This window comes from Sipha flava, unplaced genomic scaffold (assembly GCF_003268045.1).
Source record: "Sipha flava isolate LNK unplaced genomic scaffold, YSA_version1 69_pilon_pilon, whole genome shotgun sequence".
NCBI lineage: Eukaryota > Metazoa > Arthropoda > Insecta > Hemiptera > Aphididae > Sipha > Sipha flava.
In genome coordinates, this window is record NW_020273609.1 from 982,203 (window position 1) to 1,005,082 (window position 22,880).

The following is a 22,880-nucleotide window of genomic DNA, read 5'->3' on the forward strand; positions in this document are numbered from 1 at the left end:
GATTGGTCATGCAAATATATTTTGCAGGAATTTAATAGTTATAACGGCTACACTTCAAATATATGCAATTCGCGTTTGATCTTTCAAACCGCCGTAGTATTAATAACATATCTATCTGTACACAATATTCAGATACTATTCACTCACTGATAAGCTCGATAATAATGATTGAAAATATAAATGAATGTAACATGAAATTAATAAAAATAAATACCATTAGAAAGTACGTCGTTATTATTTTTTTACGATTTTTTTCAGCCTATTTTCTTATTTCTGTTATATTTATTACAGATAACAACACTATTAAATAACTACAAGATACTTTATAATTTATTTATTGATCACTTTTTAATTACAGACCATTTAGAAATACAATTTTACATAAGACGTATTCACATAAAACTAAAACCACAAAACTGATAAGGAAGCATATCAATATACAACGATTTCACCTAAAAAGCGATGGCTCATATATTATACAGGTATATATCCTTGCTCGACAAGGATTTTAAATGAGTAAATAAAAACAAAAATAATTCAATCGTGTGGCGATTTTGGACGAGGTATACGAAAGGTGTGCATGTGTGTGGTTCGGTAGTGTGATAATTCCTACAGGATATAGGTCCCGCATCCGAATATATATATTATATATACGTCTGTCTAGCAGCGATTCTATCAACTAAACGTGATGTGCCAAACGTAGCGGAATTAATGAAATCCAAGTGGTTATACCTATCTCTGGTCCCTTTTTCATGTCTCCACCACTCCCCCCCCACCGACCGGTGCAGGCGCGAATCAATTGCGTTTTACGCATTTAAAAACGGCGGCGAAAGATAAAACGATTCTTGTGTTGTATACGGTTTCGGAATTATTTTAACATACATTAGACACGTTGCAGTGGCCGTCGCCAACAGCGCAGCTCACCCACCCGCGCGATATTTACTCGAGAGTCCGGTGTGGTGGCAGACACCGGCCAATCGGCTACTCGCGTTCTACACGCCCCCTCGGTGTATAGCGGACGACGAGGATCAGAAGGGATGAAAGGCACGAAAGCTCTTTTCGAGGGCAAGCCGCCACCACCACGTATCCCATCCCCAATTACCTTGTATAACCGACTCTGTTACGTAGCAGTCGTATCTGAGAAACTGTTGCGTTTACCGTCACCGTCGCCGCCACCGCCGAAACCGTAAAAAACAACGATAATAGGTCAGTACCATGTTTTCTACAAATTATTTACAATAACAATAAATTATGCGATGAGCCGATGATTTTATTAAGTCGTCGACGATACACGTAATATTTTTTTCACGTTTTTGATGATCGGCCGGAAATTTCGGCGACCCGTACCGATAACATCATAAAACATAATTCGTACTGTGGATATTTTGCCATCTCCGTATTTTAAACTGTACTGAGACCCGTTTAAAACCAACCCTTAATCAAATGATTAGAGCTGAGATTTGGATGTATTTGACATTGATTTCCTAAAGAATGCTCGAATTTCCACTAATTCGTTCAAGTATCTACTTTTGAGTGATGTTTGATAGTTTATTTTGCATATTTTGTGTATGGTTTTGAAAATTTTGTTGTTTTGTAAAAATTTTTAATTAGAAAATTTTAATTTTAAATTTAATTTTAGGATTTCTATTTCAATATAACAAACTATCAAATAGATAAAATAACAAAAATTATATTTTTCGACAATTGCAACCTTAAACACTAACTAAACTTTCTTAATCAATATTGTAAAATATTATTTATACTGAAAATTTGAAAGAAAAAAGTTGTTAGCACATTATTTTGAATTTTTGGCAAATAAAAGTTTTTTTTTTTTTGAGAGATATTTTTAAGATCTTACAAGGCTTTTAACTCCCCGCCCAAATAGTTGTTACTTGAAAACTTATTGAAAATAGGAAATTCTATTTAGTCTTTGATAAGCTGAAACAGCTTGTTTAAAGCGGGCGTTAATAGTTTTTAGGTTTTCCGTCATGTATTATTATAGAAAAAAAAAATGTATTTATTTATTTTAGTAACTCCCTCGATGGGTAGTAATACTAGTTTTAAATTTTATTTTAATGTATACGATCGTGGTAAAAACTTAATTAATATAATAATATTAAACTTGCATTGGTATAAATTATAAAATAAACAATCCTGTATATTACATGTTGATTGCACTACAGGTATCTATAATAGTTGATTTTATCTTGATAAATGTTAAAACGTTTATTGTTACATTTCTTCAGTATAATTGCTTAGCATTTTAAAATAAATATACTGTAAATATATCATTTTTTTACTCTTAAGTAAAGCGAGGAGTGTATGGATGATCTAACGAGTGTGGTTCTTTTTTCATTTTTATTCTCGTGTATTTATTTCATCTGGCAATAAAATTAATTATAATATCGATTATCCGTAAGAATAAATTCGTCGTTATATTATTAATGGTTATTAACGTTATAGAATGGAGTTTAATTAGAAACGTTGCAAAAAATTAAGATATATTTTTCAGCAAAACATTTTGATCCTATACAAAAAATAGTGGGTCCAAATTTATATTATATCCTTTTTATTTTGTTTTGAAAAATATTGTATTATATACTATGTATGTACTATTTAATTCAATAGAGGATTCTTTAAAGTTACCTATCTGCCACACTGGTATCGAAAACTAATACACACGTTTGGGTTTTAAAACATAAAATATGAATTAAATTTTCTTTATATTAGATTTGCCTATTTTCAATAATAATTGTGTTTATTGAGTTACGGTTAATTGTTATACATCTTAACTTAAGATGTATAATAAAATATAACACACCTCTTGGGGCGCCCAATCTTCTACCCTCTTGAAAATACACAAAGCTTTTATCCTTTCCAAAATGGATTATGGGACTCCTTTATTCTCCACCGCCAAAGTTTCTCATTTAAATTCACTGGAGACTATACACAACACGGGAATTCGTCTATCCATCGGCGCCTTCCGCTCCAGCCCCATTCCTAGCATCCATGCAATAGTAGGCATTCCATCTCTAGCAACATGATGGGAAGAACAAACGTCCAAAACAGCAGCCAAAATGTCAATACTGCCACGAGACAGCACATATCATCCTAAATACTCTTCTAATAATATATACACTAAATACGATCTCAAAAACATAATTCCGACTGAAACACCTTTATATTCACATTGGTCTTTTTCAATGAATATTGACCTAGACCTGCACCAATTTCCAAAAAAAAGTCCACATGTCCCAATACATTTAAAAACCTATCAAGGAAAAACTCTCACTATCTCATACTCATACACAAATATACACTGACGCTTCTCTCTCGGAGGGCAGAGTTGGTATAGCCATCATTCATTATGACAACCAGATCCAATGGAGACTCTCGGAAAAATGCTCCATATATACAGCTGAAGCTCTAGCTATTTTCAAAGCCATCAAATACACTATTTCAGAAATAAATAATAACAATATCACAATTTATAGTGATTCACTATTTACTCTTACTAGTCTTAAATATGTCCAAAAACCTACCGAAGTAGTCAGGAAAATTCATAACGCCCACTATAAAGCACATCTATCAGGCAAAAACATTTCGTACTCATGGATTCCGGGTCACTGTTGCATCGATGGTAACGAACGTGCGGACAAGGCCGCCAAACAAGCTCACACAAATACTAATATTCCCTACTTCTATCTCTTCTCTTACAGCGATATAAAAAAGGTCATCAAAAGGGATACATGTCAACAATGGGAAACACAATGGAACAATATGACCACGAAGCTTAATGAAATTAAAAGATCAATACTACTCTGGACTTTTCCTGTCAACACCCCAAGAAAATACGAGACAACTATTAACCACCTCAGAATCGGACACACACGTCTTACACACGCACACTTAATGAAAAAAGAGGACCCCCCCCCCATTTGCATATGCTGTGGGGTCCCCCTTACAGTTAAACATATAATCACCGAATGTAACGCACACAATATGGAGAGAATTAAGCAGCAGATATCTTATCACCTGGCAGAATCACTAAGCCCCAAACCAGACAATATCGTCAAGCTCTGCCAATTCCTCACAAATACACACCTCATCAATCTCCTGTAACCAACCTGCACCAATTTATTTGTTTATTTTATGTATTAAGTTAAAAAAAAAAATTGTAACGTCCAATGGCCATAGAAGCCACGAATATATTATAAAATAAAAAAAAAAAAAAAATATATAATAATATAAATAATAATAATAAAAATATAATAATGATGTTTATAATGTCTATGATTTGATTAATGTTAATTGTGATATAATATTAGAACTATATATCTATATTCTAATAATATATATCCCTCATTTATTACTTTGATTTTATTTTATTTATTTATTTATTTTTTTTAATAATATTTTTATTAGTAGGTATAATATTTACTATAATTGCGTTATTTTTTAAAGTATTTATAACTCTTTGTGCAGTCGTGTGATATCTTAGTTGATACAAGGATATTAAAAATAGCATATTTACTATACAATATGTTGTTTCATACGATATATTTTTATCTTCATCTTATCGTATCAAGTTTTGCTGTAAAGACGGAATAAGTAATTGAACCCTATGGTTTATCTATTGCTTATAAATTTCGACTAGTAACATACTACTTAACACTAAATAGTCACAGTAATCCATTCAAGATTCGATATATTTCCCATTCTCCATATTTTATTCATATTGATTAACATATATGTATACTATGATATGAAATTACAAGCGTTCGAGTTGCTAAATGGTAAAAGAAACAATAAGCTCCTGTGCTATTACAATGTTTGTTTAATGTTTTTCACTTATACCACTTATTGTTTAAACAATTTTAATTTTATGATCGATACTGGGGATTATATAGATTGAGTTTTAATTATTTTTAGGAAGGCGTAGTAGTTTTAGTCGGGCACGTTCAACTATATCATTATATATATATTATCATAATATATGGTTTGTTGATTTATTTTCTAAATAATATTTTTATTCTGTAAAAAATAATAACGCAAGTAAAAATATTTTGTGGTTAATAAACTTTTAAATCAAACAATTAATAAATAATTAAATTAGTTTTCGATCTGAAGATGATTTTTTAATTTTAAACCGGTCGTTACAATGCTTCGAAAAAAAGAGCTCATATTTTTTATATTTAATTTATATTGATATTTAATTATTTTTAATAAATTATTTATATATTTAAAAATACTTACTTATTAAATATACTCTATTAAAGGTTTCAAAACGGCATTTATAATATTGTAACAGAATAACCAAAAAATATAAACAAAAAAAATAAATTGGACAGTAACAATAAAATAAAAATTGATCATTAAATTAAATTTAAGATACAACGATAAACATTACTCGCACATGGAACTTAAATAAATAATTAAAAGTAATAAATAAGTATTCGAATGGTTTCAAAAATTATATTTCGTTCTACCTATGAAATTTATTTTTATTTAATAAGTATATATTTTAAAAATAATTCAACATAATGCAATAAATGTATTTCAGTTTTTCATAATATTAATCTTAAGATTTAACTAAAGTTACATAGAAGAAATGTTATAATATAATAATCTTAAAATATCTCAAAATAAAAAAAAAATTATATTTAATTTTTAATTGGAGTCCTGATTTTATTTTAAATATTATAATTGTGTTATGTAGTAGAATACATTTATTTTAATAATATACATCATACGATTATTTGTTACTTCATGAATATTTTTTTTCGAAAAAAAATTGCATATTAATTCAAGGAGATTGAAAACTCTAAAACTTTCCGGTATTACGCTGAAATCATAACACATTGAACATTTTTGTTATTGCTAATGCTTAAAATCTGTTTATTATATATTTCTTATATATTTCTCGATTTTTTTCAGAACATATTAAGAAAAAACCAACCATAACGTCCGTCTTTGATTTACCTTTACAGTTTTGTGTTAAGGTTTACCTGAAATTAGTTGCTATAGTTTTTTGAAATCAAAATAATAATTACAAAACTCTGAATATACTGTTTATACTTAATTGATCGAAACGAGACAAGATTTTGCTATCGCAAATCTGATATCCACGTTTTTGCATTTATTCGGGTACCTATATTTTTCAAACTGTTTTATTATTTATATATATATATATAAACTAATAAATATTTTACATTTATTATCTTTGATCGCATTGGGAGTGTTGACTGCAACGCTAACAGTTTGATCGGTTAGTTGAAGTTTAAGTAAATGTAAAACTACGTAGACGCAAAATCGAGATCTGTGTAACACTTACAGCGTCTTAAATTTCAACACTCATATAGATTATAAATATTAGCGTACACACAGTGTTATGATTAATTCATTTTAACGAACTCATAGCCGTTGATTTTTGAGCTTTTGAGCGCAACCGTTGTAAAAAATAAATTTGCTTAAATTAATATTAACAGTTCAGTTACCCAGAGAAATCGTGCCCTAACGAACTGATATCAACGGTCGGATTTGTATTAATAGTAATTATGACATGATTCAATTTTGTATTACATTTAATTTCTTTTCATCGCGTGTTCATCTTTTGCAGACCAATTGAAATATGGCCGAATAAAACAATACGGATGATTAACTGACTCGAATAAATAACGATATCACTACTGTTTTCAATTTGAAGATATACGTAAAATCAAATTAGCAATAAAAAACAAGTTATAATTTTTAAAGCGTATCGTTTTGTGAATAATTATTTTTACGCTCATTTATTTATTCTCAATATAATCGATTTTTTTTCATGTTAAAAACAATGCATTACAATACTATTATAGTTAAATAAAGTTGGAAATTAAAATTGTATTCTCAACATTTGTATACGCCAAGAGTGAAAATAATCAAACGAATTGAAAACAATGATTAACGATTTGAATAAGTTAAGATTTTCGTAGCGACATTGAAATATGGGGGAAACGACTGGAAAGCGTTCATTTATAGAGAATGCAATCTGAGATAAACAACCAAATACATTATACATTTCCTATGTAATGTATTGTACTTTATTTTATTTTTTTGTTTTGTTTTAGACTTGTGGTAGTTGAACGTAATAAAATACAAACATATTCTCCGATAACACACTTAATCTTATAGTTTCTTCATGAACTGAAATTGATGAATTCAATTTATTTTTTACGAACTCATGTATAATATTATTTCTATTATCAATGAGGTACTAGCGTATGAATAAAGATTAATTAATCAAAATGAAATCAATATGTAGTGAAGAAGTAAATATTGGAGTGTCCATCGTACTGAATAATAATATAAATATAACTCGTTTGAATATTTCATTTATTTTAAATAGGAAATTTAATTTAAAACCTACAAATATTTTTATCTAAAAATTTACCTGTACACTTATCTTATTTTTGACTTGTCTTGAATTTAAAATTTATTTTACGGTTTTAATACAATTTTAAAAGATTATCTAATTTACGCAGTGATTAATTTTATTATTACTTTATAACACATATAATATCGACTGGCTAGAGGCAAAATGAGTTAAGGAACATAGTGTACACAAACAACCAATAGTTAAATCATTCGTATACCAGTAACAAATTATACGAATAAAAAATGTGTTTACCAAGCGACAAACACATGGCTTTTGGTCTCAACTTGTATTGCTTATCCCATATATTTTTAATTTGATTTGATTGTACTGTAGTTTATAAAGTAATTATATTATTGCTAAATGGTACAAAGAACACGAGCGATTATACGATCGAATGCTTGTCTTAACTGTCAGTTGCTTCGTGATGTACATTTTTGTCACTTAACTCCTTATATCTTCCACCAGTCAATATATCAATGTGAAATATTAATTTATGATTTATGTAGTCACTGCATGTGTGATAACAGTTGAAACTAAGCTCCTAGTAATAAATGTTACAGTAGTCACTCGATGATTCGAAAAACTCCATAAATCGAACTAAACGCTTAGTCCCCTGATAAAACTTCTATAATTAAAAGAAAATACATGTATTCCAGTCCCCTCGATAATTCGAAATGTCTGTTGGTGAGACTCACTCTACAATTCGAATTTTTTTTTCTAGAACCTCTATAATTCGAATTTGCTTTATACGCGGTTATACGTAAGTTCATATGTACATCTATATTTCACGTACTCCCAATGAAATTTATAACGACGGCAATTAAATATTATCGTAGTTTATAAATTTTATCATACCTTACCTGCCTAATCTAGACTTTAATGGTATAATTTTACCATTTTTATGTAAAGATTGCAAAAAATTTTTGAGCATTTTGAAATGGACGAAAAATGATGCGATACAATTTTCAATGCTATCAGTAAGTTAGATAACGTTATAGAACAGATTGTGGCCAAAAGTTTAACATAAAAAAAAAGAACAGATTTCTTTAAAATATAAAATATAATAGGTAATATAATAAATAAATGTCACTTAATAAATGTAAAATATAATATGATATGTATAATAAATAATTGTCAATTAATAAATGTAATATATACATATAATTTTTCACCTCTCTTTAATTCGAATTAATTTTTTTCCTTCGATTATTCTAACACTCGGTAAATCGAAAATCTCTAAAAATCGAATTTTTAGCTCAGTCCCCTGAATTTCGAATTATCGAGTGACTACTGTATTTATATTTTCGATGTAGTATGCTTATTTATATATTTTTTCTCTTTTTACAAGGGCAATGAACAATGTATAAAAATTTAACATATCATTGATTAAATATACAATACATATATTGTATATTTAATCAATGAACATATTTGACTGATAATAGTAGACTTGTAAAATTTATATTAATATTTAAAATAACATGTGAATTTATATAATACATCATATTAAGTCTTATTTTTGGCTTCCAATGAAGTGATACTTTATAAATTTTTATTGGGTTGGAATTTGATTTTTGATCATTTTTTTAGTTTTAAAAATTATGTTATGATGATGATGTAATACATTCTGATTGAAATTGCTCGTTTTATAACAATTGTACCAAAATTAATCAATTAATTTAAAATATTCGAATAACTAATTTTCATTGTATTTATATACAAAAATGAATAAAGTAATTAATTTTATAAATATGAAATTTATTTTATTATAACATAACTAATAGTTAACTATTATTTATATTAATATAAATGTATAAAACTTAGAAATATAATTAAACGTTTTTATTTTATTTTTTAACATCAATTAGAAATTACGTTCGACTTGCAGTGTTCAATTGGTTCTAAATGAGCGGCTCCGGAAAAAGTCTTCTTGGCCTTTGGCTTTATCGAACCGGAGAAGATTGGACTCTAAGAGAGGCGTCTCAAGAAGATGTATTAAAAACACTGAACTTCAGAATTGGGTAAAATAATCATACGTGGCTAAATTACAAAATATATTTCAGGCAAGAGTGATAAGTGGACGATCCGATCAGACAAGATTTGACTCCAGGAGTTCTGTAATATTTTCGCTAAAAAACCAAGTCGGTGGACTTGCTCGAGCTTTGCAAGTTTTTCAAGTTAGTATATATAAATATTGTTGAAAGATAGTCTAACACTGAGATAATACTTTAAAACATTTAATTCCGTATTCCAAATTTGTTTTATTTTTTATCACCGTCAATACGGTTTACTAATTCAAAACATATATACATATGTTATAAAAATTGATGAAAAACCGTTTGAGTTTTAAATGCTTATGATTCACATTGACGAGAAAAATAATAAAATTAATTTAAAATTATATAATTACTTATAATTATATTATATTCTTAATATAATCTATTTGTTAAAATTCCTAATCTAATATTTGTTTTTATGCAAAGACAGACTGTCCTTTACTAATAAAGTATTCAATTTTTTACGACTTATTATACCTAAACAAGTACATTGATAGATTGATTTTTGGCTTTTTTTGTGCCTTATTGATATAAATTGGTGCTCTTTTTGTTTCTATTACAACGATGATTACAGCAATAGAGCACAATCATTATTTGAAAATCGTTTAATTTAATTTTCAATATATAAATACCCGATAAAATAATCAACTATCGATCTTATTGGAGGTATTTCTTAATTTATACAATCAAAATTTTTATTTTAACTTTGTACACATCAAACAAAAAAATTTGTTTTGAAACATTTATGGAATATTGTTTTCATTATCAAAAATATAAAAAAATAAAAATAATTTAATATTTTAATATATACTCGAAATTTAGAAAGTAAATGCGCAATAAATACATTTAAAAAAAAATAACAATTTGTCGTATAACAATAATTGTTCTTCTTAAATTATACAAAATTAAACTATGTTTTATTAGTGCAACCATATTATATAATATGATGTTACCACGAATGAATTAGGACTTGGGAGTAAATGTATTGCACATCGAATCTAGACCATCTCGTCGTAGCAAATCGGAATTCGAAATCTTGGTCGACGTGGAATGCGACAGCAAGAAAATGGAGCAATTGACTGGTATGTTGAAGCGTGAGGTGGCTGCTATAAATCTGGCGACGTATGAAAGTGGTGGAGAAGTACCGCCACCAACTCCTATGTCGGCGACCGCCAGTTTTGGTAAGAGCAACGTATTAAATGCAATATCAGTTGTTGTGTTACCCATAAAAGTAAAAGTTTCGAGGAAAACGAAAGAAACAGTGCGCACATAAATTCGATAAAATGTTGGTAGAAATGGTATACGTATGAACATGTCTTGGGTAAAATACAGAAATCGGAGTTAATCATCGTGGTGGGTGTCATTATGTTTGAAAAATGATAAATCGTTACTATATAAAAAAAAAAAAACGATTCCGAGCGAAACTCTGTACAATACAATTCACAATTCTAAATTATTGAGGTTATATTATGCTACAAATAAAGTTTTCAGATATTATATTATTTTAATCGGAATTTTTTATTTTTTTTTAATAGTTCAATAATATCTTGAACGTAACAAGTATATTTAAAAATCATCTCATTAAAGTGTCCGAATAAGTATTTGTATTTGAATTAAAAATTCATGTATATTATACAAAAATATATTTAACCATATACATTAAAATATTTTCGCTAAGTTGAATATGTAAATTCTTATTTGCCTCAGTATATAATATTGGTACTTACTAAATCAAATATATCGATTCAAAATCTAAAATAACACTAATAATAAACTAATATTGACTAATAACATGTATACCTACTGCATGTATATAATATAATAAATATTAGTTATTGCCACTTTTACGAAAGTTCTAAGACCTTATTTGTTAAAAAAAAAAATAATTATAATATTAAATAATAAAATTGATACAATTCAATTTATTTCGTTACTTTCGAATTATCAAAATGATATACATTTTAATAATTTATGATTTAATGATCTGAATGAAAATTATATGATTCCGATTATAGAAATTCCTAAATATTCACAACTATTTTTAATTCAAACAATTTCATTTTTTATTATTAGATTTTTCAGAATTTGAAGTTCCTTGGTTTCCGAAAAAAATTTCTGATTTAGATCGAGCTCAAAGAGTACTTATGTACGGAACGGAATTAGATGCTGATCATCCAGTAAGTAATTCGTACAAAATAAAAATTTTTAATTATAACATAAATTTCTTCAGACACTGTCGTGCAAACTTCATAATAATTTTCAGGGGTTTAAGGATCCGGTGTACCGGAAGAGGCGAGTAGAATTCGCAAACATAGCGAACACATATAAATAGTAAGTCGATTAAACATAAATATATTTATGGATATTCATATAAATTATAATTATCACATGAATTGTAATTAATTGTGTTTAGCAAACTATATTCTAAGTACATATTTCTTAATTTTATGTATTACAAGTTCTTCTACATAATATGGCATGTTTTTACATGATTGATGTTATTTTAAAAATAATTTCTCGTGATACTTTTTAAAAGCATTAAACTTTTATGAAAAAGATAATTATTATGTTACTATGTTATGGTATGCGAACGTAAATATGTTTCAGCGGACATCCAATACCAAGAGTTCAGTATACCGCAGAAGAGATTAAGACTTGGTGCGTATACTCATACATTTTAACCATATAATCGAATTGGAAATAAATGTAGAAGGACGTTATTATATTAAAGCGCGTAACTCTCATAATTTATACCTAAAATAAAAAAAAAAAAAAAAAAAAAAAAAAACGTACAAGAATGCCCCATTAGTAGAGGAACGTCATAAATCATGAAAAATAGTCTCTCGTTGAACTCGAATTCTGCTAAATAATATACTCGTAGTTTAGTTGGTCTAGACCGTTCCAGTTTTTTTCGGTCTTCGTGTTTTTCTATTTAATTTGGTTTAGTCCGGTTCGGTCCCCTTGTCCACAAACAAAAAAATCAGTTTAGTCTGGTCCATGCGTCATCAGTTCAATAATGGTCAAAATATTGAACAACAATTTAATATGATTTTATTTATAGAAATTACATAATAAAATAAATTATTTTAAATAATATCCAACAATATGTTACTTTAATGCAGATTAAATGTTTTGGGATTATATCATTATTTACCATGGGAAAATCTATCTATATTTTCTTGAATTTTATAACAGTCGTTAATGTCTTTAATCGTATTATATATTTTTAAGTCGTCAGCAAATAGTAAAAATTTCTTTTGTTTGAAAACTACATTAATATAATTTATGAATAATAGAAATAAAATTAATAACTTATATAACACCGGATGTTACCGATAATATATCATTTTTTTTGCACATTTTTAATTGTTGGAATACAATGTAATTGCGATCAACTAAAAGCAAAGCTTACAGCCTTAAGTATCGATTAACCCTTGGACCATGAGTATGGATATAATTTTCAAGGGGTGTAAATGAACACACTGCCTCCTTCCCCGCCAGATAGTACTGTTGACGCGCGTTTTTTCTCTCGATCGGCTACAACTACTAAGATACGTACGCGTGATAAAACTTGTAATGTGTGCAGACACGTTTTTTGAACGAACCGCCGAGGTGTGTATGTATCAACATTTTATGGACGCAATGTATGCGTGTTCGTTTACATATAATTGATTTATCGCGAAATGCAAGCGCTATACGTTTTGCATGTACGCGCTAATTAAGTAAAATACACCAAAGCTGGCAATCTTATATCGAGTTATCGGAAAATGCGCGCGTGATGTACAACTGCATCCAATCGTATACGCGTAGTTTCGCAATAGTTGTGTCGCAAAAATAGACTTTATGACACTGTACGTGTTAGTGTGAACTTATTATTATTAATATTATTATTTCGCTCGTGTATAATATGACACATTCGCCTGTCTTATGAATAGGTATCTTGATAACGTTTAATCGAATCAAAATCGTCAAGACGTGTACCGAAACTGATTTAATAATATCCCACGCATAATGTACTGTTCGAAGGATAATCTCAACACATTCATCACGGTGCACCCTGACGTTTTGGTTTTATTTCCGCTCTTTTAAAATACGATTGTATTTTAAATGCAGTTTCAAAAATCTGTCATCGACTTATTTTCGTATTCCACCTTACTACCTCCCCTCTCCAATGCCATCGTAAGCTTCTGCGAGGCTCCAGGAAAAATCAGTACAATTTCCTTACACCTAAATATATCTAATTAATCTAACTTGATAAATTGTGGACCTTCGAATTAATTTTAAGTGTGAGACCTTAGGGAATAACCTAAGTTGCGATGACACTGATCCCGCCACAGTTGTTTAATATCTTTTTCCATTCAACTTCTGAGGTCACACACAACAAATACCTCATAGATTTAATTATTTTATAAGATAATGATTATTGTCCTGTTAATAAAACGCGCTTCGTAACAACTATTCTAATGCGATTTTCAGTTAATAGTTAATAGTTTTATTTTTATAGAATTGACAGTATATATATTAATATATCAGTTTAAAAAAAAAACTCCCTGTTTTGGGAGTCCAATTTTTAAAATAAAATAAAAATGATCATAACATGCTGTTAAGGAAAGTAAATTGATCCGGTCCGACCGATTGCTGCACGTTAAAAGTCATCATTAACTATAATATCGAAATAAATATCCCAAGAGCGAAATCGTTGCACGTGTATAAATGATATCAATAATGGCACGCGCGAACACGCAGTTTTTCAAAATATAACTAATCACTACGATGGGTTTCGAGATATATATACCCGTATCCGGATGTTAAATGTTGCCTTTTTTTTTCTGTCTTTCTCCTCTCGGTGATCGAAAATGTTACATTATATAATAATTGTTTAACCTTCGTGCACCTTCAGGGGTACCGTAATGCGTGAACTTCACAAATTGTACGTAAAATACGCGTGCAGGGAGTACTTGGAAAATTGGCCGGAACTGGTGAAATACTGTGGCTACCGGGAAGATAACATTCCGCAACTACAAGACGTTAACACGTTTTTGAAACGTAAGTGTTCCGATTGATATAAATATATATATATATGTGTGTGTGTATTAGTAAAAACGATAGTTATAAATATGTACGTTGGCACGGAATACGCTGCACACTCGAAATATACTAAATACTCATGCGAGTAGAGCGAACGAAGTGGTTGTTTTCGCATAGTTTACCCGATGTGAATTACTTGAAACTAGGGCTCTTGGTCTGGTCCGTGAATTGATATACACGTGCACCCATAGTCCATACATTAAATAGTAAAATTTATGAAAACCCGTGTATTTTATTACACGTATTTTTGAAGTTTGTGTATACGTTTATTAAAATTGTATCTACCCGTGTGTTAGTAAGGTAGGTATTAAATAATAAAGATAACAACACAATCGCAAATTCATTGTGTTAATTATAGATGGATATTAAAAACACTTTACACGGGCACACGAATTCTATAATTCACGGGTACATGGACCTAAATACCAGGGCTTGAAATCGATTTCAAATATCGATAAAAATCGTTAAAAATCTTCTAGGAAACCAAAATTGTTATTGGTTGGTAATGATTTTCAAAATTAATATTGAAAAAAGTTAAAATTGATATTTTATATCAAAATCAAAATTATTTTAATAATAAAAATGATTTTAAATCAAATTAATTTAAAATTCAATAGCCAACAAGTCTATTTATATTGTCAAATCGTAGACATTGCCATAATTGGTATTAATATTGATTATACATAATAATAAATAACTAGTACCTATTTTGTTTTCTTAGAATATTTACAATAGGGAATGATCGTTCGATGAGCGATTGTTGTTTTTATACACACGATTTATTCCGTATAATATACTACATATGGACATTTTGTAGTGTATTATTATAGATTACATATTAATTTATAATATTCCATTGGCTGTCACCCGTGAGTTATACTTTTAATCAATAATATACAATCAAATAATCTAAAATAATTCTATTTTGTACTTTTACAGTTTTACTAGGCGTCATCATATTTGTCTCACTTATAATTTCAAACATTGTTCTCATATTTAGTTGAATTATGTCTGAATATATAAATAAAAAACTTTATTTTACATTTTAATAATAATTGTAGTTTGTACGAAATGTTTTATAATATAGGTAATAAAAAAATAGATTTAAATATATACTACCTATAGCAGTAGCTTGTTGCTACAGCCTATAGCACTATTATGCTAATGACGTACTAAAATTTGGAAAATTATTATAAGTCATGGATAACATTCTGTTGTAAGCCTGAAATCGAAAAAATATAAATACCAATTTTTGAAACCGAAATTGAGAAAAATGAATATCAATATTCGAAATCAAAAACGAAATTGCAAAAAATAAATATCAATATTTGAAACCAAAATCGAAATAAAAAAAAAAAATCATATCAATAATCAAAATGGAAATTAAACTCGAAATTTTTTATTTCAATTTCAAGCCCTACTAAATACACGTGTACACGTGTACTTTAATTACACGGGCTTTAACACCGTTTCTATAAAAACACGTATGTACGTATTCTTAGATATATGTGAAATAAAGACCTTTACTTGAAACAATACACAATATGTATAACTAGTGGCGTATTTACAAACAATTTTTTAAGTCGGAGGGGGGTTATCAGATTTTTTTTTTATAAATCAGTATAAAATGGTTAAAATTAAATTGTATCTGTTTTACTATCATCTTATTGAAAATATAAAATGATATAATATATACATATATGTATTATTAATTTTATTTTTGGATAAAAGATAAAAGAAACAGGAATCAAATATATTTTCATATATAATGATAATAAAAATAATATGAGAATAACAAAAATAAAAGTTGGCTATCAATAATATCTAATCATTAATAGATTATCATGGAAAACGATTGATAGAATAAGTAGTAGAAATAGTAATGATGATATATTTTCATCCAACTGTCTCCGCAATAAGTAGAGAACAGTTTTCTACGAACTACAGGCTACAACAATAAGCATTAACCTGTAAAGTGTATAATGTGTGTTTGACTTTCACAGTCTAAAACACTAATATTATTATCGTACCCATGTTTTATTAGTTTTTATAAAATTAATAAAATTTATAAATTTTAAAAATTTTCCTTTATTTAAATTTACAAAGTTAAACAAACTTTAAATTGATTGGAATTTAAAAATTTGAGGTCTAGAAATCATCAAGGGGAAGGGATGAAAATCATAAAATTTTCATAAATACACCATTGTGTACTACGTGTGTTCGGAAAAAACGAGACGATCTGTTTGAAAAGTGCATGGTTTGCACGGGTGACCGGTAGCATTGCGTTTCGCTCAAGTGTAATACGTATAATATGCGTTTTCGACGCAGATAATTCGGTAACGTACAACTTAACGCACCACCATTGCACTTTCAGGCAAAACCGGATTTCAGTTACGACCGGTGGCCGGCTACTTATCTCCCAGGGATTTTCTTTCCGGATTGGCGTTCCGCGTGTTTCACTGCACTCAATATATACGTCATTCATCCGATCCGTTTTACACGCCAGAACCTGATTGCTGTCACGAACTCCTGGGCCACATGCCGTTGCTGGCCAACCCCATGTTCGCACAGTTCTCGCAGGAGCTAGGGCTAAACTCTCTGGGTGCCAGTGACGAGGACATCGAGAAACTAGCCACGGTAAGACGATGCTGCTGCATGTGATTCGCGCCCGGATACTACCGTAGCCGTGGTATCGGTATCGGTATTGGTGCATTGGCAATAGTTCAAACTCAAAATAAACTACGGTCGTAACATGTCTTGCAAGGTTGACCGAAATAATTTAGAGATAAGATTTAGAGTTTAGACATAAGATATGTTAGATTATACTTATCTCAGATAATTATTCGAATAAAAATTACAAGATTCACATATTTTATTTAAATACTATAGATAATCAACATGCAATACTAATGATATATTAAATGTAAAAAACAAAAACATATTATTTCTAATTATATTTTTAATACACGAGAGCAACTATTTTTAATAACAAATATACAAAAATACTCGTTTTTTTAATACCGCAGTACACGAAGATATTTTCTATAACTTTATTACAAATCAAGACATATATATTACACATAATATATATTATATAATATATATATATATATATACGAAATACAATTGTAAGATATTTAATTAAAATACTGACCAAACCTGCGTTGCCTTACGACAATTGTATTTTATAAATCAAAACATAATAATTGTATGTAATTTACGAATTAAATTATTATTCGTTCGAATTAATTTATCAAAATTATAATTTTGTTTCCAGTTGTACTTTTTTACAGTGGAGTTTGGTATGTGCAAACAAGATGGAGAGATGAAAGTTTATGGAGCTGGACTGTTGAGTTCCGTAGCTGAGTTACGACATGCGATCGAAACCAAGGAAAAAATTATACGATTTGATCCCGAAATTACGGTCCACCAAGAATGCATTATAACTTCTTATCAAAACGCATACTATTACAGTGAGACATTCGAGGAGGCAAAGGAAAAAATGAGGTAATTTCGATTCAAGGAAAAATGAAATAGAAAAATCACCTCTTTAAAGTTCCATTCATGTCCAATTTCTTATCTTTAAAGTACGCATATCTTGTGAATTTACTAAATGTGAACCTAACATAGGAATTGTTCCACGGAAAATAATGAAGAAATATAAAATAACCCTCACCTAGAATTTAAAGTAAATATCAAACTTAAAAATTTAATGAAAACTCATCGCTTCGTACGTAAAAATTATCGAACGCCAAGTAACAACAATATCAGACCAACAATATTTTGAAGTGAATTGCACTGGTATAATTGTAAAATGTCAATGAGTTGTAAAATTATGACTGGTAATGTGTATGGTGCAAAAAAAATCACTTATAGTCATGAATGTACCAGAATTGCCTATCCAAAGAGCCGTGTTTCAACTAAGCAAGCTTGGTTTCAAGTTTTTTCCATTCACATTTGGTGCTAAATTTCGTAAACGATGTATTATTGAAAATATAAATATATTCTTACATATTATATAAACATTAGTCTAAGAATAGGTTCTAACATGTGGATTCGTTTTATACTTTCATTTGTATATACAGTAGTCACTCGATAATTCGAAATTCAGGGGACTGAGCTAAAAATTCGATTTTTAGAGATTTTCGATTTACCGAGTATTCGAATAATCGAAGGAAAAAAATTAATTCTAATTAATGAGAGGTGAACAATTAAAAAGGTACGATAAAATTTATAAACTACGATAATATTTAATTGCCGTCGTTATAAATTTCATTGCGAGTACGTCAAATAGATGAACGTATGAATATACTTTATACATATGTATAAATATAAATATGTATAAATGTATATGAACATACGTATAATCGCGTTAAAGCAAATTCAAATTATAGGGGTTCTAGAAAAAAAAATTTTAATTGTAAAGTGAGTCCCACCAACAGATATTTCGAATTATCGAAGGGACTGGCATACATGTCTTTTCTTTTAATTATAGAAGTTTTCTCATGGGACTAAGCATTTAGTTCGATTTATGGAGTTTTTCGAATTATCGAGGTTCGAATTATGGAGTGACCACTGTAATTCTATTTTCAATATTAGTATGAACCCATATACAGTTCCCGCTTTAATAATTGAAAAATCAATGATCACGATAGTTAGATATAATTTCTAAAACCTCGGATTATTATATTATAATATATAATTGTTTTTGTAAAATAATTGTTTTATTGATGTGTCAAATATGGGAATAGTAAATTAAATATGAGGAACTCTTTATCGCTTTTTTTTCTCGATAAATAATTTTTTTTTTTTTTGAGAAATTTCTGAATTCTGAATTTCTGACCTTATGAGCATTTTTAAATTTAAATAATACATTCTCAGTATCGTGTATAATAAATTGTAAACATATAGAATAATATTTAATTAAAATAGTAAAGTTAAATGTCTAGTTTTAAAATGTTCATAAAACAAAAATACATTTTGATACTTTAACACTTACATTTTTAATAGCGAAAAATATAAAATGTAATAACGTTTCATCTCCCAACAAAGATAAATATAAAAACTGATAAAAACTTAAATTTCCTAAAATAAAATCAATAACGTTTTAACTAAATATTTTTTTTTAATCTAAGCCATACTTTGTAGATGAAAATAGGTTATTTGTTTTGCTATTTGTAGGCACGTGCAAAGGGATTTCATTTGCAAGGACTACATAATAGAAATTACAACTTTATATTTTAAGTTGTAACTTATTAATAAGGCAATCTAAAAATAAAAAATCTTAGGTAAATGGTAATGTTAAAAAGTTAAATAAATAATTAATGCATTTTGTACAGTTACATTAGGTATATTTTGGTCTACTAATAAAGCCCCTAAGTTTCGGGTGTCCATAAGCTTGAAACAATCCTGCAGGTTTTAAGAAATACGGGTCACCGACAATTATCTTTATTTTCCACGTTTTTTAATGTATAATTATGTGTGGGTTTCAGAGAGTTCGCAGATAGTATTCAAAAACCGTTCGGCGTACGCTATAATCCGTACACACAGAGCGTGGAGATTTTGAGCAACACAGACAAAATAGTGGCACTGGTATCAGAGCTAAGGGGCGACTTGTGCATCGTGAGCAATGCGCTGAGAAAAATCCACGCCGAAGACGAAGCGGTGGAGAACATTAACAATATGTTGCACAAAGGAATGAACATGAGCGGGGTTTCACCGGAAAAATCTCCCGAAAAATAAACCGATATTAAACCTTAGGGCATGGTTTTTAACAAATCACTACTTCTAATACTACTATTATTACAATAACGATTATTATTATTATTATTATTATATGAAACGTCTAGTCGAATATCACTTAATCGAAAACTGTTATTAATATTCATATACACTATTTTTGTCGTGACGAAATACCGATAAAATATTGGTTCAGACAACGTGGTTATAATTCGTTTTCCAAACTATATTCAATCTAATAATCTAATCTATATATAAGTACGATTGTGAATATATTTAATGGCAATCTTTTGGGTGCGGTTATTGGCGGATATTTTGTTATATACAGTAACAGATAGTGCTCGAATTGTAAAAATAAAGTAGAGACATATTATAAATTTAATAGGAAAGTAGATCCGGCATTCCTCTCTTCCTATAAAATACGTGAGACAAATAAGCTTCAGTTTTTGAAAAAAATGGTCGGAGTTCTTAGTCCCATTGCTTCCCCCTACCCCTCAATTCGAGCATCTGTATTAATATTACGGTTAGTCTAGATTGAATTGTTACCAATTTGAATTATTTATTGTTTGAACTATACTCGGTTAAATTATTTAAATAGTTTAAAAAATACGTGTGTCATAAAAAGCTCTTTATCCGTAAACGATTTACGTTACACTTAAAAAACATTATTTTGAGTAGTTGTAGTTTATAATCTTTAGTTTAAAGTTTATCTGTTATTATGAATATTATTATTTTAGCATAATACTAATTAGCTATATTAATGTAAAATTAGCAATTTCAATATGTTTATTTGACCCGTGTTATTATAATTCGTAAAAATATATTATATTACGGCTTACATGCAAAATTAATATTTTGTATGGTTGATTTCCTTAGTCACTTTGTTTATATATCTACTATAAGTGTACAATCGAACAATAAATAATCATCAAGCTTCAAAATTCATGAACATAATTGTTAACCATGTTGTAATTCATAAGTGTACAGAAAAATTTAGTCAAGCATAGTATATTAAACTATAAGCACTTACTTTTTATTTTTTATAATAAAATTATCGGGATTAGAATATCCAATATTTGTATGACACTGATTGGATTAAATAGTTTTTAATTTTAAATCATTATTTAATTCAATTAAAATTATTAGCGTCCATACGTTATTTCGCGAACCGTATTTAATAGTTTTTGATAGCAATAAAAAAAAAAAAACGCTGATAGCGACAAATCGGTAATGTATACAACATCTTATTAATTTAATGCAAAGTACACTAACTTTTTTAATGAGTTTAAATAAAATTAGTATGTATTTAGTATTATAACTTAGTATTATATCAGTGCATATTTTGGACAGATTTTTTTTTTCGTTACAAGAATATAATAGTTCTAATTTTGAGCTTGACGTTTTTTTACTTTCGAGCTGGCATTCTAGGCAATCGCCCAGGTCACCCATAGCTAACCGGCCCTGCTGCCAGCTACCACAAAACGTATTAGTCTTAATGGTTTTTCCATCTCTATGTAAAGCAAAAACAAGGTAATTATACTTTTTTAAAACTGAAATAGGTAATTTTGTTTCTTTCCATACGAGTGTTTATTTTTTATCATTTTATCATTTGTTTTTGGGTTTTCATGAAGTTTACATATCATTTTATCAATCCATTCATGTTCAATATCAGGGTGTTTCATCAACAGATGTTTCACAATAATCGTAATTTTTATAAATGAAGTTAGTTTCCTGTAGGCTTGACGTTACTATGCAACGACATGGTGGTATCTATAGTGAATAGTGTGCGGGTGTAGCACGCTAATTGTAGTTTCGTTATAAAATGTACGCTCCCCTGTAGGGACTATCGTAGCGTTGCTACAGTGCATAAAATATAGCGAAATTAAAATAACTCGCTCTAAAAATAAAATGTTAAAAATAAAAATAAAAATGTTCGTTACTAGGTATTAATTAAATCTGGTATGTTCTGTGACTGTTGATTAAGTAAGCTTCTAAACTGTAATTTTCAAAATGATTTTAAATTATACTACTTGGCTTGTTTTTGGAATTTAAGGTAACACAGAATACCAGTAGCTAGACAAGTGTAGTGTTATACTATAATAATAGAACTTATAACTTATCTTATTAATTACCTGATTTAATTTTCCAGTACGGTGGTTTTACGGTTTTTATAACAACATAAAATTTAGTTTGAACTAGTGCCATTAACGTTTATAGTCTAAGTTTATAGAATAAATGATAACTTTCCGAGAAACATAAATATTTGTTACGCGCATAGACTTTTAAATCTAATACAGTTTAAAAAAGAAAAAAAAATATAACGAAAAAGTAGCGCGCTAAGATTTAAAAAAAGTATTAGTAGTAGCGATAGAATTCGTTACTACTTGATTTCTGTTAGTTGCTCATAAAAACAGTTTTGAACAAAGGAAAAAATAATCACATGGTGCACATATTCACAGTGCGAAAAATTACATTTGTCCACAGCGGTATTGTTAAAAAAAAAAGATGTATTTGTTTGACAGTCACAATATTATTATGGTATAATATGTTTATGAATAATATTATGATAGTATTATATT

General features: G+C 28.6%; 1 protein-coding gene across 1 annotated transcript; it reads left to right on the plus strand.

The window, feature by feature from the left end:
• Nucleotides 1-1,038: 1,038 nt before the first annotated feature.
• On the plus strand, nt 1,039-21,002 carry LOC112692058 (tryptophan 5-hydroxylase 1). The gene is made up of 11 exons (XM_025566580.1): nt 1,039-1,206; nt 9,286-9,409; nt 9,481-9,594; nt 10,442-10,655; nt 11,548-11,651; nt 11,738-11,805; nt 12,082-12,132; nt 14,375-14,520; nt 16,937-17,199; nt 17,840-18,069; nt 20,055-21,002. Exons 2-11 carry the CDS (start codon nt 9,323-9,325, stop codon nt 20,302-20,304), a joined length of 1,527 nt encoding a protein of 508 aa, XP_025422365.1. The 5' UTR covers nt 1,039-1,206; nt 9,286-9,322; the 3' UTR covers nt 20,305-21,002.
• The last annotated feature ends 1,878 nt before the right edge of the window (nt 21,003-22,880 follow it).

Excerpts from the sequence above, each read along its gene's own strand:
- LOC112692058 (XM_025566580.1), top strand. The coding sequence starts at position 9,323 with ATGAGCGGCTCCGGAAAAAGTCTTCTTGGCCTTTGGCTTTATCGAACC. Across the intron at positions 11,806-12,081 it reads ATAGCGAACACATATAAATA|CGGACATCCAATACCAAGAG; the intron begins GTAAGTCGATTA and ends AATATGTTTCAG. Across the intron at positions 14,521-16,936 it reads CGTTAACACGTTTTTGAAAC|GCAAAACCGGATTTCAGTTA; the intron begins GTAAGTGTTCCG and ends TTGCACTTTCAG.